Genomic DNA, 27,606 nt, shown 5'->3' with positions numbered 1-27,606 from the left:
ATTAATTATTTTTTTTTATTTGTAAATACATGCCAACAAACTTAATTTATTTTAGAACTTCACTGTCCCTCCTAGCTGTTACATTAGGCAGAAGCTAATTTGAGAGGTCTTCAAGATTATGAGGGGGTTTGATAAAAGGTTAACAGGATTCTTCCCATTGTTGGGAAATTCAAAACTAGATGATAAATAAGATAGGTCATTAACAAATCCATCAGGGAATTCAGGAGATACCTCAAACTCGACACAGTACTCACTAGGACAAGGAATATTTGAGATTTCACTGATGATTTGAAGGGAAAACAACAATGAGTGGGAACAAAATGAGCTGGAGGAGTAGGATAAAACATACAAGGTCTACACAAATCATAAAAGTGCTATCATGGACCAGATAGGCTGAATGGCCCATTTCTGCCCTGTATATTCTAGGGCAGTAGTTCAACGCTGGAAGTAGGAGAGAGTTTTAATGGAGTTGCTCTACACTGACCTCTAGTGGCACAACTCAATTATTGCTACATTTCAGTTCACACCTCCCCACTCATTTAAAAAAAACCTTAATTCTGCTTCAAATTTTTCCTCAGGACTCCCACCATGAAACAGCTCATTACCTCAGCATCCAGAGCCAGCTGTTTGTTCAAAACTACAACAGCCCTGAGCAAAATAAGAAACTGCCTGTAATCACAAGGAGAGCTCAGCAGCGACTGACTAGCAGGCAGATGATTGGGTATAATTCTGTACTTTTAGTCTTCCTCCCCATGTCCTAAATTAATTCAGCAAGACAGACCTGCCTGTTAGTATCTATGACTAGAATGTGGCTCACTGGCAGAGGATAGGGATTATTGTGGTTCTGTTCGCCGAGCTGGGAATTTGTGTTGCAGACGTTTCGTCCCCTGTCTAGGTGACATCCTCAGTGCTGGGGAGCCTCCGGTGAAGCGCAGTGGTCAGTATATTGGGTCCAATATACCGGCCACTGCAGCAGACAGCTGGAACTGACAACCGGAAGCGACAAAGACAAACCACTATGAATGCCAGAGGAAAAACATCACAGAAGCGCTTCACAGGAGGCTCCCAAGCACTGAGGATGTCACCTAGACAGGGGGCGAAACGTCTGCAACACAAATTCCCAGCTCGGCGAACAGAACCACAACAACGAGCACCCGAGCTACAAATCTTCTCTCAAACTTTGAATAGGGATTATGCTAAACCCAGTACAGCCTGTGATACAGTGTGCACGGTTGGAGATATCTAGACAGTTACTGCTTCACCAGTCACTACCAAACTACCCCTGCTCCTCAATACCCCACCAGTCAGTGAAACCCCCTCCTTTCTCTTCACCCACCAAACCAACCTTTCGGTCATCAAACTACCCGCCCAACCCCCTTCTCCCCACCAGTTACCAACTCCCCTCCCTCCCTGGTCACCACCCCACCTCAGGTTAACACGTAGTGAAATTCTCAGGCAGATTTTCTACATTGGGTGAAGTCACATCTCGTTTCCCTTCATTCAGTACTGTCAATAACAAAGTGAGAACAAACAGCTAGGAGTCCCACAGACCAGGGTCCCCGAGACCCTGAAGATAGTCCTTTTGTAATGAGCCACTGAATGATGAGGGAGGAGGAGACCAGCAAGAGCCAGTGAAGGAAGTAGTCATGGCCTAAGCCACTCAATAGAAGGACCAAGGAAGTAAGCTATTACTGAAGAGGTAGGCATATTGCCCAAGCTTTTCACCTTGCGCTGATCGAGACAAATGCAAAAGTGCCACATTTTAAACCAACAGTCAGAACACTAGAACGTTAAACTACATACACTGTAGGGAAAAGCAACACCTGCAGTGGGAGAAAGCAACACAAACTGCACCAACATTAAATCTGAAGAAGAAATTATTACGACCGTTTGAAAATTTGACATCTTGCATTTGCCCTGATGTGGCAACATGCCTCACTTTTCAGTGACATTTCAAGGTCTGTATCATCAAGTGATTGATCAAAGTTGCAGCTTCTAGAGATGTACAAGATAGAATGGATGAGAGAAGAGTCCATTATCTCTCTCACAGCAGGGTGTAACAGTATGGCTGGGATGATTAACCTAACTAATCCTTCATGTGGCATTTACATTCATCGGTTTTAAAAACAAGAGGGAGTCCCTGTTGCTTTGTCAAACTCTGACAGAAACCTGATATGCAAAGCAACTGCTTAAGTCTACGGGACCCAATTCTGACTCAGGACAAATATTTTCACCCTCTCCTAACAAAGAATGAGTGGGAATAAACTGACTACAGTCCACTCTCGCTGCCCCCCCCCCCCCCCCCCCGCCAAACCAGGGAGCTGAACATATTGAACAGTCCAAAACCAAGCTGCTATTGTGACAACCCACATGAGGTGACCAATAGACATCTCTGAACAAATGGAAGAGCAAATAAGCACATGGGTGTCACTGGGCAAAGATGGTATCAGTCCAAGATAGTAACAAAGTGATGCCCTGTACACACAGAATGAAGTGGGTCCTCAAAAGACCTTGATAGCTCCTCAGAACCCAGAGGGATAATGCTACAGAGCACTGAGGAGTCTGCACTTTCACTGAAGGATCAGAATGCAAGGGGCTTTGAAATCTCATGATTTCAGAGGCAGTTTTGGGGCAGAAAAATCACATTACTGCTTAAAACCCCCTGGCAAACCAGCTTAGACCTCCGCTCTACTGAGAGAGAAAAGAACAACTGCACAAACATACCAAGGTGGTGTTCGTTCAGCAAGGCAAGGGTTACAGAACTGTAGTCAGGTCACGGTTAAGCAGGGGTGTCAATAAGGAATAAGCTACATCAATTTCCTTTACAGTTTCCTAAATCAGGCCCACGCAAATTTAAAAAGAAAAAATAAAAGTGGGGAAAGGGACATTGTCCCGGACATGGTGTGGGCGAATGCCCCTTCTGTTTGGAGAACATGCTACACAGCTTCAGCAAAGCCCACGCGATTACTGGCACGGTCGAAGACTGTGTAATAGCCGCCAATGAAAACGTCGCCCAAAATCCAGAGTGGCCCAGCTGGAGGAGGGATGTTCATGCCCATGAATCCGCTGAGACACATAGTTTGGCCAAACTTGCTGATCTGCAGAGAGAAAAGACAGGGGGGAGGGGAAAAAAAAAGTTAGTGAAGACCAGGGAAACCGAAAGAACTGCAGATGCTGGAAAGCTCAGCAGGTCTGGCAGCATCTGTGGAGAGAAATCAGAGTTAATGTTTTGGATGAAGTGACCCTTCCTCAGTTCCGATTATAGAGCTGCAAGTCCATAAGCCCTAGTTAGGCCACACTTCAGTTCCAAGAAAGGGTCACTCGAGCCAAAAGGTCAACTGATTTCTCTCCACAGTTGCTACCAGACCGGTGGAGCTTTTCCAGTAACTTCTGTTTTTTCCCCCTTTTTAAAAAGAGGGGATTATAATCATAGATCAATCTCAGTGAATAAGAAATAGTCACTCCTATTAGGAAAAGCCACTAGTGGAGGTAGGACACGCAAGTGAAAGCAGGGGAGGTTCAACAGGATAATGGTGCCATCATTGGAACGATCAACTCAGAACTCTAACCTCTACGATGAGAGAGAGTCTGAATCCTACCATGGAACATGGTGAGCTTTGAATGCACAGAAAATCTTAGCTTCAAAATGCCAGGCTAATAAACATCCCATCTGGATCATAAATGCCCTTTAAAGATAGGAGATCTGCCAGCCTTAGTCTGGTCTACATGACTAGAGACCCACAGGGATGTGGTTGCCTTCTGGGCAAACTAGGGATGGAATATAAATACCTGACCCATTAAGTTTACAGAGACTCAAGAGCATCCCACACAGACCTAGCCCCCTGCCCTATCCCAGTAACCCTGTATTTCCAATGGCTAGCCCATCAATCCCGCACATCCCTGGACACTACAGGTAATTTAATTGGCCAATCCACCAAACTTGTACATCTTTGGATTGTGGGAGGAAATGGAGGAAAACCACTGACAGGGAAAACATGCAAACTCCACACAGTCACCTGAGGCTGGGTCCCTGGTACTGTGAGGCAGCAGTGCTAACCAAGTGTGCCATCCTTCAGTCACTGGTCATTTTGCACACTGACTAAACAGGCACAAACTGGATGTTAAATAAATCCAGCATTCCTTCACTTTGTCTGCCTTGTTTTGCCAAAAAAAAAAGGCACTCGCCCTTTCAAGTCAATACAGGCTCCTGAAGTTGTGTACTTAGTCTAGGACCACACTCCCAGGACAGTACCAAAGGAGTGCAGGGCAGCTGGAGGTGTAGCCCTTGAACTGGAGACATGAAACTGAAACCATTTCAGCCCATTTGAGTGACGAACTGCTGCGAAACAGTTGAAAGAAGCACAAGGGACCTATCCCAGTGTCCCAGGCAACATTGCCCTTGGAACCAGCACTATACAGTACAGAAACAGAACATTACAGCACAGTACAGGCCCTTTGGCCCTTGATGGTTCCACAGGTCAGTCCAACAATCTGAAGCCCACATAACCTACACTATTCCATTCATATGCCTATCCACTTAAATACCCTTGAAGTTGGCACGTCTACTACTGTTGCAGGCAGTGCATTCCACACCAGAGTAAAAGAAACTACCTCTGACATCTGTCCTATATCCATCACCCCTTAATAAAGCTAAGTCCCCTCAAGCTAGCCAGAGGAAAAACATTGTCCATCCTATCTAATCCTCTGATTATCTTATATGTCTCAATTAAGTCACCTCTTAACCTCTCTAATGAGGACAGCCTCAAGTCCCTCAGCCTTTGCTCATAAGACCTTCCCTCCATACCAGGCAACATCCTAGTTAATAGCTTCTGAACTCTTTCCAAAGCTTCCACATCCTTCCTATAATGCAGTGACCAGAAACGGACGCAATACTCCAAGTGCGGCTGCACCAGAGTTTTGCACAACTGCAGCATGACCTTGTGACTCCAAAACTCAATCCCTCTACCAATAAAAGCTAACACACCCATCAACCTCTGTGGCAACTTTCAAGGATCTCTGTACAAGAAGAGAGATCTCTCTGCACATCTACACTACCGAGAATCTTACCATTAGCCCAATACTCTGTATTCCTGTTGTTCCTTCCAAAAAGTGATTCACCTCACTATTCCACATTAAAAACCTCATTAGCCACCTCTAAACCCAGCAACTTCTCTATGTCCCACTGTAACCTACGACATACTTCATCACTACCCACAATTCTACCAAACTTAGTGTCATCTGAAATTCACTACGTCCTCATCCACAGCACTTATATTAAAAAAAATGACCAACAGCAGTGACCTGAAAACAGATCCTTGCAGCACACCACTGGTAACTGAATTCCAGGATAAACATTTCCCATCAACCACCCTCTGTCTTCTTTCAACGAGCCAATTTCTGACGCTCTGTTAAAATCACCCTCAGTCCCATGCCTCCCATATTTTCAGCAACAGCCTACAGTGGGGAAACCTTATTAAATGCCTTATTGAAATCCATATACACCACATCAACCGTTTTACCCTCAACCACCTGTTTGCTCACCATCTCAAAAGAATGCTGAAGGTTTGAGAGACAACCTACCCTTCACAAAACGGTGTTGACTATCCCTAATCAACATATACCTTTCTAGATGATTATAAATCCTCTTTAACCTTTTCCAACACTTTGTCCACAACCAAAGTAAGGCTCACTGGTTCTACTCCCCTTCAAGAAGGGGGACAACATTTGCTATCTTCCAGTCTTCTGGCACTATTCCTGTAGACAATGACGACAACGATCAAGCCAAAGGCTCTGCAATCTCCCTTGCTTCCCAGACAATCCTAGGATAAATCCATCCCATCCTTTGGTCAAACACATTCACACCAAATCAGGTTTCCCAAGTTATACTAGCCCCATTTGCCTGCATTAGGCCATATCCCTCTCGAACTTTCCTATCCATGTACATGTCCAAATGCCTTTTAAATGTTCTAACCGTTACCTACCTCCTCTGGGAGCTCATACCATACACCTACCACCCAAAGTGGAAAAGTTGCCCCTCAGGTCCCTTTTAATATCTTTCCCCTCTCACCTTAAACCCTCTAGTTTTGGCCTCCCCTACCCTGGGAATAAGACCTTAGCTATTCACCTTAAACTATGCTCCTCGTGATTTTACCTCAAACAAAAAAAAAGGTCACCCCCCCAACCTCTGATGCCCAGAGAAAAAAAAAAGTGTCCAGTCTATCCAGCCTCAAACCCCCTAGTTTGAGCCTTGTAAACATTTTTCTGCACCCTTTATAGTTTAACACCCTTCCTATAGCAGGGTGACAAATTCTTAAGTTATGCTGAAAAGGTGACTAGATGGCAAAGTTTTTGTTATGAATTCATCAGGGCAGATACAAGAATAGCAAGCTTCAAAACAAAATTTATACCACAGGAGGAAAGGGTGCTGGTTGGTTGGAATTACCTGGCATTTGGGAAGCCTATCACTCCCCAGTGCTTTGGCATAGTAACACTCCAGCCAAATCGGAGCAGACAATGTGTCAATGTTCATAAATCATAGAAACAGGAGTAGGCCAGTGTTCAATTCCAACTATTTAGAAATTGAACTTAAAAGTTCACACCACTTGCTACGGTGAGGTTTGGACAGGTGTCCTTTAAAGGGGCAATGCAATACTGGTCTTTATATCCATAGGACTGAAGTATAAGGATGAAGAGGTTTGCTACAAGACCATGGTTAGACTCCACTTGGAGCATTGAGCAAATCTGGGCACCACACCTTAGGAAAGATATACTGACCTTAGAGAGAGTATGATGTAGGTTTACAAGATTGACAGGAGAAAGTGAGGACTATAGATGCTGGAGATCAGAGATGAAAACGTATTGCTGGAAAAGCGCAGGTCAGGTAGCATCCAAGGAGCAGGAGAATTGACGTTTCGGGCATGAGCCCTTCTTCAGGAAGAAGATTACAAGACTTCAGGGGTTAAGTTATGAGGTGGTTATAGAAATCACTAATTGCTGGAAAAAAAAAACTGGTCTGTAGAAGGGTCACTGAAACATTAACTTTTTTCACAGATGCTGCCAGACCTGGTGAGATATTTTCCCAGTAATTTGTTTCCAGCATCCTCAGTTCTTTGGGGTTTTTCTTTTGTGAAAAAGAAATTAGCCCTACTTTCTCAAACTTGGAGTGAATGAGTGGTTTGACCAAAAAGTCATCAAGAAAAGACAAGGTAGATAAAGAGAAATCATTTCTACAGGTTAGAAATTCTAGAACTAGACACAGTCTGAGAATTTGGGCTAGACCACACAAAGGATGGGAGAGGTTTGTCTTTTCTTGGTGATACCTCAAAGTCTTCAAGGTAGAGATTTAGAATTTTTTTTTCCATGTGTCGATATTAGATGAACTGCCAATTTTAAAATCAAAGATAGATCAATTTTGTTAAGGTATAAGGGATATGAGCCAAAGGCATGTATGGAGTTAGGCCACAGCTTATCCATGATCTCAGAATGGTTGAAGACTCAAGAGGCTAAGTGTCCTACTCCTGTTCCTATGATTATCCTGTCAGAAGTCACATGACCAGGTTATGTTCCAACTGGTTGCTGTGAAATCACAAGGTATTGGAGCATTGCTCGGTGGCACCTGACCTATTGGTGCCATGTGACTCCTGAGTTTGTCCACTTCAGTCCAACCCTTGCCTCCATATCACAATTAGCCTTGGATGGAGTCCAATGAGCTCACCAAGATGCCACCCATCCCCTTATTGCTGCTTTATCATGGACAACATGTCCATCACATATGACAGGGGTGACTTGTTGGATGCGATGCTTCATAGAGTCAGAGTCATACAGCACAGAAACGGACCCTTGGGTCCAACCAGCCCATGCCAACCATAGTCCCAAACAAAACTAGTCCAACTGCCTGCTCCTGGCACATATCCCTTCAAACCTTTCCTCTTCATGCCCTTATCCAAGGGTCTTGGAAACCCTAACAAACCACCTTCCGTGTAAAGATTTGCTCCTCATTTTTTTTTAAGTCGCTCCTTAAATATGTGTCCTCAGTCTTGAAATCCCCCATCCTAGAGGAAAGATAGCTACCATAACTATCTATACCCATCATGATATTGTGAACTTATACAAGGTCAACTCTCAACCTCCTACACTCTAGCCAGCCATTGTTCCATTCCTCAAACTCAAACCTTCCATTCCTAATAACATCCGAGTGAACCTCTTCAGTTTGATAACATCCTTCCTATATCAGGGCGACCAGAACTGGACACAGTCCTCCAGAAGAGACTTCAAAGCCCTTTTCTTTCTTAAAAAGAGACAGGTGCCAAATGCAGAGCTACTAACTTGCTTTCAGAGTTGCTGATTAATGTCAAACCACGAAGACCACCAGTGAAAGGCAGCAGCTCACTCACCTTCATCACGTACTGCTCTCCTGTCAGGGTGAATTTTTTACCGCCCAGCTTGAAGGTGACAACAGGCAGACTGGGAATCTTCGCACAGTCGATCAGGTACTGTGGAGAATTCACATCAATTGTCAGAGCAAGTTTCAGATAAAGTATAGCCACATCAGTAACCGTGGCCAGAAGAAAAAAAAACTCATTTCTATAGTACCGCTCCTGTTAATTAGATTAGTGTGGAAACAGGCCCTTCGGCCCAACAAGTCCACACCAACCCACCGGAGTACAACCCACCCATACCCCTACATTTACCCCTTGCCTAACACTGGGCAATTTAGCATGGCCAATTTGCCTGGCCTGCACATCTTTGTGACTGTGGGAGGAAACCCATGCAGACACGGGGAGAACATGCAAACTCCACACAGTCAGTCGCCTGAGGTGGGAATTGAACCTGGGTCTCTGGCGCTGTGAGGCAGCAGTACTAACCACTGAGCCACCGTGCTGCCCAGCTCTGCAGCCTATGAAGCATTTCTGAAATAAGGTGGGGAGACCACAACGTAGCGGAAATATCACTGGGCTAGTCACCCGGGAAAGTGGGCTCAAATCCCACCACGGCTACAAGGAAAATCAGAGTTAAAAATCAATAAATCTGAAATAAAGATTGTCTCAGTTGTAAAAATCCATCTGACTCACTCCTGTCTTTCAGAAGGAAATCTGCCATCCTTACCCAGTCTGGCTTACATGATTCCAGACCCACAGCCATCTCTTAACCACCTTCTGAAAGTGGCCTGTCAAGGGTAATTAGGGATGGGAAATAAATGCTACCCTTACCACCAACGCCTACAACCCATGAATAAATAAATAGAAGGGACAACTAACAAACAAAAAGTACTTCTGCAAAGTTGAGAATACAGAACTCAGTGGGAACTTCCTGTGAGTGAACTAACAGGAAAGTTCAAAAAAAAAACAACCAAATAACGGTTTAGAAGTTCATGGAGGAATAAATTTGGTCAGAAATTCTTTGAATAGTGTCGGTGGCATCCTTTATGTCCCTTTAGGTAGCAAATACCCCATAATTTAGTATCTCATCTGAAATGAAGACCCTGAGAGGTACAAGGTGCTAGAACCGATTATGTCCATCTCTTGACACCCCCCCCCCCCCCCCCCCCAAGCTTTGAAAAAGCTCACTTCCATCATTACATCAGCAAGCACACCCATTCTAATGTGTTTCCAAACCAACTGGAAAGCGAATGGAAATATTCTAATTACCCAAGTGCATCTTTCTGCAATTTGCACTGTAGGGATTGGAGCAGATAGACTGAGGATCCCAGCTCTGTCCTAGAGTCTCCAGGAAGTTGAGATTAACTTCAGGGAATGCTGCAAGCGCAACAGTAAAAACAGATTTGTTTTCCTTAACATTTATTTATGTATGTAAAGAAATCCAATGTTAATATTAAGGACTCCTTAAAAAGTATATAAATGAATAAGTGTTAAGAAAAAAAAAAATTGCGTTTTCACTGTTGCACTTGCAGCATTCCGAGAAGTTAATCTCAACTTCCTGGAGCCTCTAAGGCCTATCGGAAAGGTGTTGTGAAACTTGAAAGGGTTCAGAAATATATACAAGGATGTTGCCAGGGTTGGAGGATCTGAGCTATAGGGAGAGGCTGAACAGGCTGGGGCTGTTTTCCCTGCAGCGTCAGAGGCTGAGGGGTGACCTTGTAGAGATTTACAAGATTATGAGGGGCATGGACAGGATAAATAGACAAAGTCTTTTCCCTGTGGTCAGGGAGTCCAGAACTAGAGGGCATAGGTTTAGGGCGAGAGGGGAAAGATATGACAGAGACCTAAGGGGCAACATTTTCACACAGAGGGCGGTACATGTATGGAATGAGCTGCCAGAGGAAGCAGTGGAGGCTGGTACAATTGCAACATTGAAGAGGCATTTGGATGGGTATATGAATAGGAAGGGTTTGGAGGGATATGGGCCAGGTGCTGGCAGGTGGGACTAGATTGGGTTGGGATATCTGGTCGACATGGACGGGTTGGACCGAAGGGTCTGTTTCCATGCTGTACATCTCCATGCCAGATGCCAGCTCTGTCCATCTGCTCATATCCCTACAGTACCAACTTCAGCAGCACATATACTAAAACTGGAATCAGAATACCTGCATGGCCCCCACACAAGGATGCCCTGTAAATGTCGTTGGTTAGCTCAGTGTTCTGGATGGCCAGCTCATGGTGCAGAGTGATGCCCATGGCGCAAACTCAGTGCCCACACCTGCAGAGGTCAACATGAAGGTCATGTCTTTGCAACCTCACCCAAATATGGAAGCGGGCCATTCAGCCCACGGAGTCCACACTAATCCTCCAAACAGTATCCCACCCAGATCCACCCTCCATAACTCTACATTTTCCAAGGCTAATCCACCTAGCCTGCACATCCCTGGACACTGTTCACAATTTAACATGGCCAATCCACCTTAACCTGCACATCTTTGGACTGTGGGAGGAAACCCATGCAGACACGGAGAATGTGCAAATGCCACAGACTGACAGTAACCCAAGGATGGAATCAAACCTGGGTCTTTGGTGCTGCGAGACAGCTCCTATTAAAAAGTGTCCACAGCGTATCTCAAACTCCCATTGTCAGCCCTCATCTCACTATACGGAGAAGAAATACACAATCATACCAAACTACACAAATGGTGAAGGAGCTCTTTGGCAGTCTGAAGTGAGTTAGGTTCATGAGGAGGATCAAAGCTCCTGAGGCAAACTCCATCCTCACCCTGCACTGACTCTCACTCTACCAAAAAAAAACAGGGAATTATTAACTTGTCAGTGAGGTGGAATTTCAGACTGATGAAGGTTTTGTATTTGCAACACGAGGGGTATAGGACAGCACTAGAGAGGGAGCAGAAGAAATTCACCAGGATGTTGCCAGATGGGAGAATTTCAGTGATGAGAGATTGATAGACTGGGGTTGTTTCTCTTGAAGCAGAGGAGAAAGAGGGGGCACGGATAGGGTAGACAAGAAACTTTTATAGAGGTTGCTGGAAAAGCTCAGCAGGTCTCGCAGCATCCGCTAAGAGAAAGCAGAGTTGCGGGTCCAGTGACCATTCCTCAGGACCATGAGGGTCACTCGACGCAAGATGTTAACTCAGCTTTCTCTCCACAGATGTTGCTAGACTTGATCTTTTCCAGCAATTTTCATTTTTGTTTCTGATTTACAACATCCACTGTTCTTTCCATTAACTTTTCTATTAATGGACAACTGGACGGGGGAAGCAGGCATAGACTTAAAGTGAGGGGGCAGGAGGTTTAAGAGATGATGTGAAGGAAAATATTTTTCACCCAGAGGGTGGTGGAAATCTGAACCTCACTGCATGTGAGGTAGAGACAGAAACTTAACATTTAAAAAATGTGTCACTGTGACAACTAAATGCTGCAAGATCAAGAGTTGAATAGTGAGGTGTTCATTTTTTGACTGGTGTACAACCGATGGGCCAAAAGGGCCTTTTCTCTAAGCAGTAGATCTCAACGATGGTGCAATTCAGCACGGAGTGTCTTCAGGATGCACTCTATCCACTATTTTGCACAAGAGTTTCCAAACTGGTTTGAAACTGCTCACATAAAGCCACTCTAGACATTTCATTACTTTGCAGGAGCTATATGAAGAAAGCGGTTATTGATCAGAGATAAATTGCATCCACACCTCTCCCCGAATCAAAGGCATGGCTCCAATAACTTTGTGAAGAGCTCTTATCTCCTCCACTGGCCCGACAATAAGTGACGTTCCAGTATCCACTATCACCTGGCAACTGTCCTTACACAGGGTCAGCTGATTTCCTACAGTCACCCTACGGTAAAGAGCAAGAGAAAAAGAATTGGGTCAGGAACAAACAAAACAAAATCTGAAACTTTTCTTTTAAAAAAAATCCTTCCACAAGGTTATGAAAAGGTGCTGTGCACTTACTGGTCAGCCTTTATCTGCCAATAGGCTTGGCGAGTGACATTGAGATAGTGAAAGTCTCCAGTGTAATACTTAGAATCCACGCCTCCCAGCAGCAGCTCCCCTCCAGGCTGTGTACTCACATTCCTCAAAACACAAACAGAAAGCAGCTTAGAAACGGCACAAAATTACCATTTTTAAACACAGGCAGAGGTGAATAGATTCGCAATACACGAGGGGGTGAAAAACTAAATCAGTGGGGGAGTGAGTGGGAAGTGGAACAGTACATCAAGATGTGTCAAGGGGCTCAGCAGCCAGGGGAAAAAAGACAGAGGGGCCAGGACAGAGAGAGAGAGGGAGAGAAAGCACGCGCACACAGATCTCACCGGTTCAGGTAGAAAGAGAAGATATTTTTCTCCAGTTGCTTTTGTTTCATCATGTTGTCAAAGACAGGCAGGACACCATCGATAGATATCGTGGGATAGCCCATGCCGAGGATCCCATCGAATTTTGCCGCAACAAATGCAATTCCAGGCTGTTTAACCGCCTCCCCAAAAACCTGCTTTGGAGTCACCATGTCACCAATCTATAAATTTTAAAAAATCAAAAGCAACAAACAAGATTACAGCTCTCCTGAGCACAAGTGGGACTCATGTTCAGAATAGGGCAGGGAAGAGAGACAGGGCCAGTCAGCCTGCACTTACTCAGACCTGACTTTCAAACATTTTCCAGCAGGAGGCACTGGATAGCAATCAGGAGCAGAAGACAGAGGCAAGAGACAGCTCTAAATCAATTAAAAGGCAATACTCAGGCCACTGGAGCCCTCAAGATGAAACAGATTTGCAAGAGGATTGGTAAATTCACATTTATTCATCATGACCAACTCCAAAGTAATTCAAACTTGCTAATTCAGAGAACCACTCCATCTGTCCCCACACTTTATTTGGGTTGGTGACCCTTTTAATTGGAGTAAGTGATGTTGACAGTGTTTTAAAGATTTGGTTCCGTGACTCCGTAGCATTGGCAACAAACAGGTACAGTACAGGGTTTGATACAGAGTAATCCACTCTTATACAGAATGTATAGTTCCCACTACTCTTTTGAACTGAAAGAAAGCTCTCTAAAAATTTTAACGTTAAAAGTAAAGCTCCCTCTATAGTGTCCCCAAACACACACTCAGGACTTGTACAGTACAGGGTTAGATACAGACTAAAGCACCTTCTACTCAAAACTGAAAGTAAAAAACTTTCCGTATTCTTAAAGTTTTCTCTACTCTTTCAGAAGGAAAAAGTAAAGCTCCCTCTACACTATCCCCCCATCAAACACTTCCAGGACAGGGACAGATACACAGTTAAGCTCCATTTGTTGAGTAAATCTCTCCCTACACCGTCCATATTAAAACATTCCTCAGACAGGCAGAACATTAGATTACACAAAGCCTCTTGAAGGACTTAATGCTACCATGCAAAGAGCAAGGATTTTTTTTTGTTGTTACCCTGAAATAAATATTTCTCAGCCAACATCTTCTTTGCACCTATCCCACTGCAAGCGCCGCTTCTCAATTATAGCATTTTAAACGTGTTTCATTTGCTTTGAACTACCCCAAGATTGTCAAGAAGCACTTTCCCAATGTCAGAAACTAAAGTGTTGGTGAAACTCTGTTGGTGGACACAGAAACGGAGTTAATGTTAACTGTCTGTTTTTATTCCCAATGTTGAATGTATTTTGCTTCTCTTCAAAATATCACGTCTTTTTTCCTTTGAAAAGGGTCTGGAATGACATATGCCTGGGAAGGATAACGTGCAGCAAATTCCAGTCAAGCTGCTCAATATCCATGGCCCTAGTGTCTATTTACCATCTTCAAGATAGTCAAATAAAAAAAGGTTTCCTGATGGAGATTATGCCTGAAATGTCTACTCTCCTGCTTTCACATTGAAACTGGACAATTAGATTGGATTAGTGTGGAAACAGGCCCTTCGGCCCAACAAGTCCACACCAACCTGTCAAAACAACCCACCCAGACCTATTCCCCTACATTTACCCCTTCATCTAACACTACGGGCAAATTAGCATGGCCAATTCACCTAACCTGCACATTTTTGTGACGTAGGAGGAAACCCACGCAGACGCGGGGAGAATGTACAAACTCCACAGAGTCAGTCACCCGAGGCGGGAATTGAACCCGGGTCTCTAGCACTGAGGCAGCAGTGCTCACCACTGTCACCGTGCCACCTCGGATGCTGCCTGACCTGCTGTGCTTTTCCAGCTCCACACAACTGATCTCCAGCATCTGCAGTCCTCACTTCTTCCTCGATTCATATTATCGGTCAAGAATACAGGAACATTAAAGAGGATGGAGGACAGACTGAGCAGGGAATTCTTCGCACAGTTGTAGGGTTGATGTCAGCATCCAATTAAAGACGCGTGATGGGAAGATGGACCAGTTTTGTATTCTGAACAGATAAATAAAAAAAGGTCAGCCGATTTACACATCAGTAAGATGTCAAATGTATGTCAGGTTCTCAATACGACTGGTGCTGTAGATGCTTATCAACTGGATTAGGCAAAGCAGTGGTCAATCTGTCCCAATAGTAGCATCAGCTGCACTTACCGTTAGAGAATCTTGGCTGAGGAATCCTGAAAGGCTCCCAATGCCATAGTGAATAGCAAATTCTGTACCATTCTTCACATAGGTGCTCGACAAGCTTGATTTGTACTTGTGGTGAATCCCTACACAGGAGGAAACAGAACACAAACACATGAACTTCCCAGGCATGGTGCTCTTTACCCAAAGTACAAGGGGAGCCACTCACATTGCACAGGGTTAGATACAGAGTAAAGCTGCCTTGATCTCTTAAACCAACGGGAAAAGAAAGCTCCCTTAACCCTGTCCCCAAAACACTCCCAGGACAGGGACTGTTCGGGGTTAGATACAGAGTAAAGCTCCCCCTGCACTGCTCCCCATTAAACACATCCAGGACACGGGGCAGCACAAGAATTAGACGCAGAGTAAAATTTCCTCTACACAAACCAGAAGTATTGCTCTCTCTACTCTTAACGGAAAGTCAAGCTCAAAATTGTCCCCAAACACTCCCTAGGACAGGCATGGGTTAGATAAAGTATGAAGCTCCCTCAACACCACCCCTATCAAACACTCCAGGGACAGGAACAGCTTGGGGTTAGAAAACAGAATAAAGTTCCCTCTACTCAATCTGAGAAATAAAATCTCCCTCTATATTGTCCCCAAACTCCCAGGACAAGGAGAGCACAGAGTTAGGTACAGAGTAAAGCTCCCTCTACACTGTTCAGCACTCTCCACAATTTCTCAAACCAATGCTTCCTATGATCAGTGTAGGCGGTGGCCAAATAAAGTAGCAGCTCATTTCAAAGAATTCCAGAGATCAAGAGCGAATGCTGGTTTAAGCAGCAAAGTACATATCCCGACAGCTAGATATTTCAAAAGGTCCGCAAGTTTTCTTCAAGCTCAGAAGCTAATTTACACAGACTTATTAACCTAAGTTACAAATCTTCTCAAATATCGCAGATATTAAAAAAAAAAGTTGATTGGAGCACTCCTGCTCTTTACTCACAGCAGGCAATATCAAAAAAGGAGCACTGGGAGGATGGAACCCAGAGGTTGGATGACCCAGTGTCGAAGACCACATTGAACAGCTGTGGTGGGGTGCCGAGACCAATCTTGCCATAATACTGAGCCTGAAAGACAGGAGCATTGGGTGAGAGAAATCTGCACAAAACGAGCATGTGAAAGTGTAGGCAAATACTCAAACCCAGCTGACACCCTGTAGCATTCTAGATGATAGCCTCACACACACTCCCTCCCCCCCCCCCCCCCCCCCCCCCCCCCCCCCCCCCACCCCACCACGGTTTCGTCAAGTAGCCGAGTCCTCCATGCACAAGTCCCGGGTGATACTGGACCAGGAGTTGCATCAAATGATACCGCTTCAATGATCTTTCCTCTACTCAGAGAAAGGTCAGAATTGGGACCATCAACAGATTAGATTCCCTACAGTATGGGAACAGGCTCTTCAACCCTCTGAAGAGTAACCCACCCAGACCCATTCCCCTACTCTATATTTACCTGACTAACGCACTTAACTGTAGGCAATTTAGCATGACCAATTCACCTGGCCTGCACATCTTTGGATTTATGAGCAAACTCCACAGACACTAGGAAAATGAGCAAACTCCACAGACACTAGGAAAATGAGCAAACTCCACAGACACTAGGAAAATGAGCAAACTCCACAGACACTAGGAAAATGAGCAAACTCCACAGACACTAGGAAAATGAGCAAACTCCACAGACACTAGGAAAATGAGCAAACTCCACAGACACTAGGAAAATGAGCAAACTCCACAGACACTAGGAAAATGAGCAAACTCCACAGACACTAGGAAAATGAGCAAACTCCACAGACACTAGGAAAATGAGCAAACTCCACAGACACTAGGAAAATGAGCAAACTCCACAGACACTAGGAAAATGAGCAAACTCCACAGACACTAGGAAAATGAGCAAACTCCACAGACACTAGGAAAATGAGCAAACTCCACAGACACTAGGAAAATGAGCAAACTCCACAGACACTAGGAAAATGAGCAAACTCCACAGACACTAGGAAAATGAGCAAACTCCACAGACACTAGGAAAATGAGCAAACTCCACAGACACTAGGAAAATGAGCAAACTCCACAGACACTAGGAAAATGAGCAAACTCCACAGACACTAGGAAAATGAGCAAACTCCACAGACACTAGGAAAATGAGCAAACTCCACAGACACTAGGAAAATGAGCAAACTCCACAGACACTAGGAAAATGAGCAAACTCCACAGACACTAGGAAAATGAGCAAACTCCACAGACACTAGGAAAATGAGCAAACTCCACAGACACTAGGAAAATGAGCAAACTCCACAGACACTAGGAAAATGAGCAAACTCCACAGACACTAGGAAAATGAGCAAACTCCACAGACACTAGGAAAATGAGCAAACTCCACAGACACTAGGAAAATGAGCAAACTCCACAGACACTAGGAAAATGAGCAAACTCCACAGACACTAGGAAAATGAGCAAACTCCACAGACACTAGGAAAATGAGCAAACTCCACAGACACTAGGAAAATGAGCAAACTCCACAGACACTAGGAAAATGAGCAAACTCCACAGACACTAGGAAAATGAGCAAACTCCACAGACACTAGGAAAATGAGCAAACTCCACAGACACTAGGAAAATGAGCAAACTCCACAGACACTAGGAAAATGAGCAAACTCCACAGACACTAGGAAAATGAGCAAACTCCACAGACACTAGGAAAATGAGCAAACTCCACAGACACTAGGAAAATGAGCAAACTCCACAGACACTAGGAAAATGAGCAAACTCCACAGACACTAGGAAAATGAGCAAACTCCACAGACACTAGGAAAATGAGCAAACTCCACAGACACTAGGAAAATGAGCAAACTCCACAGACACTAGGAAAATGAGCAAACTCCACAGACACTAGGAAAATGAGCAAACTCCACAGACACTAGGAAAATGAGCAAACTCCACAGACACTAGGAAAATGAGCAAACTCCACAGACACTAGGAAAATGAGCAAACTCCACAGACACTAGGAAAATGAGCAAACTCCACAGACACTAGGAAAATGAGCAAACTCCACAGACACTAGGAAAATGAGCAAACTCCACAGACACTAGGAAAATGAGCAAACTCCACAGACACTAGGAAAATGAGCAAACTCCACAGACACTAGGAAAATGAGCAAACTCCACAGACACTAGGAAAATGAGCAAACTCCACAGACACTAGGAAAATGAGCAAACTCCACAGACACTAGGAAAATGAGCAAACTCCACAGACACTAGGAAAATGAGCAAACTCCACAGACACTAGGAAAATGAGCAAACTCCACAGACACTAGGAAAATGAGCAAACTCCACAGACACTAGGAAAATGAGCAAACTCCACAGACACTAGGAAAATGAGCAAACTCCACAGACACTAGGAAAATGAGCAAACTCCACAGACACTAGGAAAATGAGCAAACTCCACAGACACTAGGAAAATGAGCAAACTCCACAGACACTAGGAAAATGAGCAAACTCCACAGACACTAGGAAAATGAGCAAACTCCACAGACACTAGGAAAATGAGCAAACTCCACAGACACTAGGAAAATGAGCAAACTCCACAGACACTAGGAAAATGAGCAAACTCCACAGACACTAGGAAAATGAGCAAACTCCACAGACACTAGGAAAATGAGCAAACTCCACAGACACTAGGAAAATGAGCAAACTCCACAGACACTAGGAAAATGAGCAAACTCCACAGACACTAGGAAAATGAGCAAACTCCACAGACACTAGGAAAATGAGCAAACTCCACAGACACTAGGAAAATGAGCAAACTCCACAGACACTAGGAAAATGAGCAAACTCCACAGACACTAGGAAAATGAGCAAACTCCACAGACACTAGGAAAATGAGCAAACTCCACAGACACTAGGAAAATGAGCAAACTCCACAGACACTAGGAAAATGAGCAAACTCCACAGACACTAGGAAAATGAGCAAACTCCACAGACACTAGGAAAATGAGCAAACTCCACAGACACTAGGAAAATGAGCAAACTCCACAGACACTAGGAAAATGAGCAAACTCCACAGACACTAGGAAAATGAGCAAACTCCACAGACACTAGGAAAATGAGCAAACTCCACAGACACTAGGAAAATGAGCAAACTCCACAGACACTAGGAAAATGAGCAAACTCCACAGACACTAGGAAAATGAGCAAACTCCACAGACACTAGGAAAATGAGCAAACTCCACAGACACTAGGAAAATGAGCAAACTCCACAGACACTAGGAAAATGAGCAAACTCCACAGACACTAGGAAAATGAGCAAACTCCACAGACACTAGGAAAATGAGCAAACTCCACAGACAGTCACCTTAGGTGGGAATTGAATGTGGGTCCCTGGAACTGGGAGGCAGCAGTGCTAACCACTGATCCTAGCAGTCAACATTCATCCAGTCCTATACAAACCTGTATCTCATTGCTGCAAGACCTGGACAACATCCAGACTTGGGCTGATAGGTGGCAAATACTCTTCACATCACATGATTGTGGGTCAGTGATTATCTCAAGAATCTAACCCTTACCTGATGTTCAATGGTACTACCAATATCTGTGGTTTACTGAACCACACTAGCTATAAACACTGCAGCTATTAAGGCAACTCAGAGGCGAGGAATTCTGACATGTGTAACTCACCTTTTGTTGATCATGGACAGGCATTGAGGAGACAAGGCATGTCAGGAGTGGGAGAAAATGAGGATTGCAGATGCTGGAGGTCAAAGTTGGAGAGTGTGGTGCTGGAAAAGCACAGCTGGTCAGGCCAAGGAGGGAAGAGTCATCATTTCTGATGAATAGCTTTGCCTGAAACATAGACTCTCCTGCTCCTTGGATGCTGCCTGACCAGCTGTGCTTTTCCAGCACCAAACTCTTCAACACAAGTGGGGAGCGTGATGGAACACTCTCCACTTGCTTGACTACAGCACAAACATTCAAACAACTCTATCATCCAGGACCAAGCAACCCACCTGACTGGCATATCCATCACTGACACTCAGTAGCAGCAGTGCGTGATATCTACCAGATGCACTGCAGCAATTCACCAAAGATCCTTAGACAACATCTTTCAAAACAGACCACAACTTCCATCTAGAAGGATAAGGGCAGCAGATACATGAGAACACCAGCCCCTGCCAGTTCCCCTCCAAGCCCCTCACCATCTTGATTTGGAAATATAATCACCATTCCTTCAGTGTCACAGGGTCAAAATCCTGGAATTCTGTCCCCAAGGGCATGGTGCTGTAGATTGACCCACATGAACTGCAGCAGTTCAAGGCAGCAGCTCACCCCATCTTCTCCACAGCAACTGGTGTGGGAAAGGAATAAAATGCTCAACCAGCCCATGATACCCACATTCCATGATCTAATTCTAAAAATGAAAGTCTCGTTGTACCCTTCAGTCAGCTTCTCCATGCTCTCCTCTCCACAGACTCCGTATAGCAGAAACTAGTAACCAAAAAGATTACCACCTCAGCCCAACACTCCACAGCAGGGTTGCCCAAGGTGAGGCTACATTGTCAGAGACAACACCTGAACCAGGAACTGTTCCCAAACAGTGCCCCAGTGAGCGGCACGGTGGCACAGTGGTTAGCACTGCTGCCTCACAGCGCCTGAGACCCGGGTTCAATTCCCGACTCAGGCGACTGACTGTGTGGAGTTTGCACGTTCTCCCCGTGTCTGCGTGGGTTTCCTCCGGATGCTCCGGTTTCCTCCCACAGTCCAAAGATGTGCGGGTCAGGTGAATTGGCCATGCTAAATTGCCTGTAGTGTTTGGTATGGGGTAAATGTAGGGGTATGGGTGGGTTGCGCTTCGGCGGGTCGGTGTGGACTTGTTGGGCCGAAGGGCCTGTTTCCACACTAAGTAATCTAATCTAAAAACATGCAACTTCAGATCGGCAGCACATTCAAGAACGGAACTTGGGCAAATGAATCTGCCTTTCCACCCGAACAGGGAACTCTGGGGAAATCTTCAAGATAGGTCAACCAGGATGTGGCAGGTACAGGTGAGAGAGCGCCAGAGGACAGAGAGCGAGCAAGCGGCTGATTTGACAATCACACTCACATCCAAGTAGTTGGTGAGTATTTCGGGAGTCTCCGCCTCCTTTTGAGGTGATTCCGTGTACTTGTCAGGGCTGGGTTCACCAGCAGCAACAAGGCTATCAATGGAACCTGCAGCTTCAGTCAGTGCCCTTCGGATGGACTGGAACTTCGTCAGTGGAATTCTGGCAAGCATAAAAACAGAAATATTCATTTTTCTTTCATGCAACTCTCTTGCTATGGATCAGACCAAACCTCAATATATTCAGAGAATAGGGTCCACTCCCTAACTGCCTTATTTTAAAAAGGCTAGGGTAAGGTGTTGCGTTCCAGATGCAATTCGATTGATCAAAATACTCAAACTTTAAGCAAAGTATGCTTTATTCAGACACTAGTGAAAATACAATAAGAAATTGGAATAACTCTTGGAAAACTTGATTATTGGAACGGTTGCTATTTTGGAGTTAAATAGAGTAACATCACAATCACACCCTTGGCAAAGGCAAATTCAGTAAAATAGATCGTCTCACATGCAACCCGTGCAGCAGGAAAAGAAACCCCAACTTTTAGATGTAATTGGAAGGAGTAAAAACAGCTTCCACATCCAGCTTCAAGACTCTGGCAATTGCTACTGAAAAAAAAAACTAAAATCCTGGTTCTGTAGGAACCTGACCCCGCCTATTCAAGGTGCTTCAACTGTTCCAATTATTATTTTTAAAAAACCCAAGACTGTACCTCGGCTCAGAATAGACTACTAGGCACCTCTCAACCCTCCTTCACTTAAAAAGAAAATAAACAGGACAAAATACATCCCCTAAAGCCACAGTATTGTCACACTCTACACCACCTTCTGACAGATTTCAGCTGGAGAGTGGGAACAGGCCAAAAACTTTCCATATAAACCAAGAGCCACAAACAATTTATAAACTATTCCACAAAGGTCTCACAGCTGAACCCAGATCCTATCTTCACCCAATGCAGGACCTCTGACCTACTCTGTCACCCAGCCCCTCCTCCATAAGGCTATTTCACTAGTACACTGGAGGTTGCACTGTTGGGACAGGTAATGAGTGGCAATATCAGTGGGCTTTTAATCCATAGGCTAAGCCCAATAATAGGTCATTGGTTCAAATCCTTCCTCAGCAGGTGGTAAGAATTCAAATTCAATTCATAAATGCCCCTTCCCCCTCACTTTCTTTTCTCCATTGACTATGTGCAAATGCATTAAAGGTAACCAATTGGAAAACATGGGTGACTTACTGATGAATAATTAGAAACAAAAAGCCACTGATTTGGTGATGGGAAAGCTGTTCAGCTGAGATAGATAACACTTTCTAAAAATCTGGATAACCCCCATCCCCTCAGTCTGCGTTACCCTTATTGGGATTTCCACATGAATTCAACAGACAATTTACTGGTTAATAGATGAAAGAAAGCATCACAGTGATTTGGTGACAGGGGAAAAGGTTCAGCCGTGTGAGAGAACATTTCTGGACATGGCAAAAAATTAAAGTCTGGGACGATCACCCCTTTTTCACAGCTACTTTCATCCTCGAAGACAATATACATGTTGTGCACTAGTACTCTCAATGCCTTTCTTGAAGTGGGCACTGCAAGGGGAGGAATGATTAAGGAGCCTCTCATTCGGAGTTAGCACTCTCCCCTTTTCCTGCTATCTCTCACACCTTCTCAGCCTAACTGGAAACACAGGTAAGGCAGCATCCAAGGAGCAGGAGGACCGATGTTTCGGGCATAAGCAACGCATTTTTTAGTTCTGATCTCCAGCATCTGCAGTCCTCACTTTCTCCTGGAAACACAGGTAATCTATTTGTGGTAGATAATAGATGAAAAATATCACAGGTGATTTGGTGGTGGGGTAAAAAGCCCTTGTGCAATAACAAAATTGAGAGCTAACACTTGCAGATTTTAAAACCAAAAAAAAATTAATGAAACAAAGTTGATCTCAGTGATCGTGACCATTAAACTACTGTCCATGGCAACCAATTGTTGCAAGAAACCATCTGGTTCACTAATATCCTTTCAGGAGGGAAATCTGCCCTCCTTACCCTGTCCGGCCTATACGTGACTCCAAGACCCACAGCAATGTGGTTGACTTCACTTTCTGAAGTGGCCAAACAGCCATTCCATTCAAGGGGACAGGCAAGAAGTGTAGCTTTCCCAGTGACTCCCATAGCCCAAAGAAAGAGATTAACTGCAGAGAACAGAGGTCACACCCATTGGAAAAGGCTTGGGCTCCTTAGGGAGAGACTAGAGGGTCAATCGGAGAAAATTATGAGCAGCAAACTATCTTCTGCAGGTCCCTTCCAAGCTACTCACCATCCTGACTTGGAAATATATCCCTGTCCCTTCATTGTCACTCGGTCAAAATCCTGCTACTCCTTGCCTAGGGCCAGCCTGGTGGCTCAGTGGTTAGCACTGCTCCCCCTCAGCACCAGGTTCGATTCCCGCCTCGGGTGACTGTGTATGGAGTTTGCACATTCTCCCCGTGTCTGTAGGTTTCCTCCGGGTGCTCCGGTTTCCTCCCACATTCCAAAGATGTGCAGATCAGTTGAGCTGGCCATGGTAGATTGCCCATAGTATTACATGCATTAGTCAAGGGTAAATATGGGGAAGGGGAATGGGCTGCTCTTTGGAGTGTTGGTGTGGACTTGTTGGGCTGAAGGGCCTGCTTCCATACTGTTGGGATTCTAAACTTCTAATCTGAACATTGGAGGTCTACCTGCAGCAGTTAAAGGAGGCAGCTCATCCCCATATTTTTCAACAAGGCAACTAGGGATGGTCATTAAGTGTTGACCTAACCAAAGAAGCACACATTCCCCCAATAAAGAAAGATGAATAATTGCACATTGCAGTGTGCTGCAACGTTTGTGGTTTAGTGGTGCAACAACTCACCACAGATGGGCGCTCACTTCCTGCTTCTGGACCTTGCAAAAATAGTGACATTTTACACAATAAAGAGTGGACCAGTGTAGGGCACAATTCTACAACAGGCCAAGACAGAGGTAATTCCCCAGAAAAAAAAAGTTGCTTCAGAATTCTCCCTAAAACTAGAAACATTCCCAGGGATCCCCCTCACATTCAGAGCCTTGGTGGTGACAACTTACTTTCATTTCCCACCTCTCAACAGTTCTTAAAAGGCCATTTGGGCCTGTGCTAACCCTTTGATGATTTTAAAACACTCCCAAGCTGATCTCCAGAGCCCTACATATTTTGCCTTTGCCATAATACATCCTAAATTACCTTGAACTCGCAAGTTTCTGATCGCAACAACTTCGCACACAAAAATATCCCACATCAGTCTCCCCTCCCAGGAGATTTTTTGCTGGTTAGTTTATTGTGACCAACCCCCCACCCCCACCCTAAACATGGTGCCCCCTCTGCCAGTGAACACAGATTTTCATTTTTGAATTCCCTCCCAACTTTCTTCAGTTCAGAAGGAGGAAAGTCACAAGATGTTTCAGCACGGACTGGAACAGATGTCAAGTTATATAAAAAAAATCCAGCATGAGGAAGTGAATAAAAGGTTTGGAGCCTTAAAAAAAATAAAGGAAAACTCAGAGAACTGGAACAGAGCAAGCTAGAGAGATTTTGGACTGGGGTCCAGCACAGGCAGACTGCATCGTGAAGTTTATCTGTAATTTATTTTTGACTGTAGTATTTATCCTTTTAATTGCATCTTATTTCTAACTTATACTGAGTCACTAAGGTAATGCAACTCGTATTTCTGTTTTTGTATCTATGATTTAGACCTGGTACTTTGTACCCAAGACAGCACCATGAGAGGCACATTGTAAATTTTTCACTGCACTCCTGCACTTGAGTACATGCAACAAATGAAGGATATTCTATCGTAAAGGCCTCACCAGCTGACAGCACCCACTAGTGAGGAAAGAGAATGTGCAAGAAGCCAAGTCCTAAAGGAGGCAAAGGGGTAAAGTCAAAGGAGGAATTTGAATAAGAGGTGCAAAAACTTTTGCATAAACTGCCCCAAGTAGAATAATAAATTACTGATACAGACAGACAGACTGCAGGATCCAGAAAACCTGTTAGACAGAGGGAGGACTTTGAGCTCAATTCAACTTCAAGGTGAAATGGCAACAATGAGACATTTGATAGGTTCAGTTAATGGAACCTTTATAAACAATCAGACCTTAAAAAAATCATCTTGCCAAATTCTGCTCACATTCCAGTCTGTACACAATGAAGTTTATGCAATACTGCTTTAATTGAATACTCACACAGTCATTTGTAGAGACATTGTATCATAACATTCACTCACAAACCAGATTCCAGACTGTGCCACACTCCCAGATAGGGTCAGGTGAATTGGCCAAGCTAAATTGCCCGTAGTGTTAGGTTAGGGGTATGGGTGGGTTGCGCTTCGGCGGGTCGGTGTGGACTTGTTGGGCCGAAGGGCCTGTTTCCACACTGTAAGTCTAATCTAATCTAAACTATTATCTAATATATGAATCCCCCAAAAGCATCGATTATACACACCAGTCTGTAACCCACTGCCAGATATCAGTTCATCTATCTCAGCCCCTCTACCCCTCAATTTGAATCCAGGCTGTAACCGACTCCAGCAATACATTAACCACAAGGAACAAAATAAATTAGTCATTAAAAACTGAAGCCTGCAACAGAGGGACAGTCAGCAATGAAAATTTCAAGCTTTTTTGTTCTACAGGTAAACTGGTCAGTAGTCACACAGCCACTTTACAGGTGTTATTATAGATCCCCAGGACAGGCTGACCTTAACACCCACAGCCACAGGAAAGTGGCTCAAATACATCACCCTGATCACTGCCATTTGACATCATCTGGGTGATTAAAAACACAGGCCCAGCTGGAGCCTATTCAAGAGTTGCTCAAGTCCAGGCCTGACTCAAACAGAACCATCCATTCAATACCATCATTCCCACCACCCTGAGAGAAGAGAGCACCAGGTTACCACTTCCTACACAGTACAATTACTGAAGGTTAGATTTGTAACAAACCCTTACACAGACACCAGAGTGGTATGGGTCTGTCTGTACTCACCTGATAAGGCCATCAGAAGAAACTAGCAATGCACAAAACACAACCACTTGCACCCACCCCATTTCTGATACACTTTAATCCACTCCAACAGCAGCAAGCAACTTAAACTCTCCTAGCTCTGTGTCTGCAGGAAGCTTCTAGATTCAATGCCAGAATGCTGATTGGGCTGTGGCTTGTGTCAATCACCAGAACTCACCAATAGAAAGGCTGTCCTCTGAGTGATCAGCTGACCTCCAGCATCATGTGATTGATCAGGAGACTGAACTGGGTCAGAGAGTTGTTTGTATTTTGTGCTCCAGAGAATGTTTTAAGTTTGAAAATTAAATGTACACATTCCAAACATGTCTTGTATTAAAAGTGTACTGAGCATGGCAGGATTAAAAAGCAATAAACTTTATGAAATATTAACTGAATGTTTGTATTTCAGGAGTGGTTAGATTAGATTCCCTACAGTGTGGAAACACGCCCTTTGGTCAAATCAATCCTCGACACAGTTCTGTCCCCCTTAGTCCAATACCTCGACACGGTTCTGTCCCCCTTAGTCCAAGAACTCCCCACCTACGTTCGGGACACCACCCACGCCCTCCACCTCCTCCATGATTTTCGCTTCCCCGGTCTCCAACGCCTTATCTTCACGATGGACATCCAGTCCCTGTACACCTCCATCCCCCATCACGAAGGACTCAAAGCCCTCCACTTCTTCCTTTCCCACCGTACCAACCAGTACCCTTCCACCGACACCCTCCTTCAAAAAAAAACTCAGATTTCTCCAGTTTCCTCATTTCCCCTCCCCCCACCTTATCAGTCGTTCCCTCAAACTCAGCACCGCCTTCCTGACCTCTCCGCCCCCACCCCACTCCGGCCTATCACCCTCACCTTGACCTCCTTCCACCTATCACATCTCCATCGCCCCTCCCCCAAGTCCCTCCTCCCTACCTTTTATCTTAGCCTGCTGGACACACTTTTCTCATTCCTGATGAAGGGCTTATGCCCGAAACATCGAATTTCCTGTTCCTTGGATGCTGCCTGACCTGCTGCGCTTTAACCAGCAACACATTTTCAGCTCATACTGATCCTCTGAAGAGTACCTACCCAGACCCATTTCCTTCTGACCAATACACCTAACACTATGGGCAATTTCCAATGGCTAATTCACCTGGCCTGCACATCTTTGGACTGTGGGAGGAAACCAGAGCACCCAGAGGAAACCCACACAGACACAGGGAGAATGTGCAAACTCCACACAATTACCCAAGGCTGGAATCAAACCTGGGACCTGGTGCTGTGAGGTAGCTGTGCTAACCACTGTGCCATCCACAAAACAATGACATTGTGCAATAGCAGAGGATGGTTTCGATCCCTCAACCATTGGGTTATGGGCCGGCATGCTCCCGCTGCGTGGAATGAAGGATTTTTTTTTGAGTCAGGTGGCTACTAATTTCTGGGTAAAAAGTGAGGTCTGCAGATGCTGGAGATCAGAGCTGAAAATGTGTTGCTGGTTAAA

At 44.7% G+C, this 27,606-nt stretch overlaps 1 protein-coding gene across 1 annotated transcript; it reads right to left on the bottom strand.

The window, feature by feature from the left end:
• Window positions 1-26,236, bottom strand: LOC132831475 (cathepsin D-like). Its single transcript, XM_060849638.1, has 9 exons — window positions 26,103-26,236; window positions 21,067-21,226; window positions 15,918-16,041; window positions 14,939-15,057; window positions 12,714-12,913; window positions 12,352-12,474; window positions 12,091-12,235; window positions 8,394-8,492; window positions 1-3,098 (listed from the first exon to the last, which is right to left on the bottom strand). Exons 1-9 carry the CDS (start codon window positions 26,162-26,164, stop codon window positions 2,937-2,939), a joined length of 1,194 nt encoding a protein of 397 aa, XP_060705621.1. The 5' UTR covers window positions 26,165-26,236; the 3' UTR covers window positions 1-2,936.
• Window positions 26,237-27,606: the final 1,370 nt, after the last annotated feature.

This window comes from Hemiscyllium ocellatum, chromosome 33, assembly GCF_020745735.1.
Source record: "Hemiscyllium ocellatum isolate sHemOce1 chromosome 33, sHemOce1.pat.X.cur, whole genome shotgun sequence".
In the NCBI taxonomy this organism is placed as follows: domain Eukaryota; kingdom Metazoa; phylum Chordata; class Chondrichthyes; order Orectolobiformes; family Hemiscylliidae; genus Hemiscyllium; species Hemiscyllium ocellatum.
This window is presented reverse-complemented; position numbering and strand designations above follow the sequence as displayed.

Coding starts and splice junctions, on each gene's coding strand:
- LOC132831475 (XM_060849638.1), bottom strand. CDS start 26,164: ATGGGGTGGGTGCAAGTGGTTGTGTTTTGTGCATTGCTAGTTTCTTCT. Junction 12,475..12,713: donor TTCTCTTTCTACCTGAACCG/GTGAGATCTGTG, acceptor TTGTGTTTTGAG/GAATGTGAGTACACAGCCTG. Junction 12,236..12,351: donor TGGCAGATAAAGGCTGACCA/GTAAGTGCACAG, acceptor TCTTTACCGTAG/GGTGACTGTAGGAAATCAGC.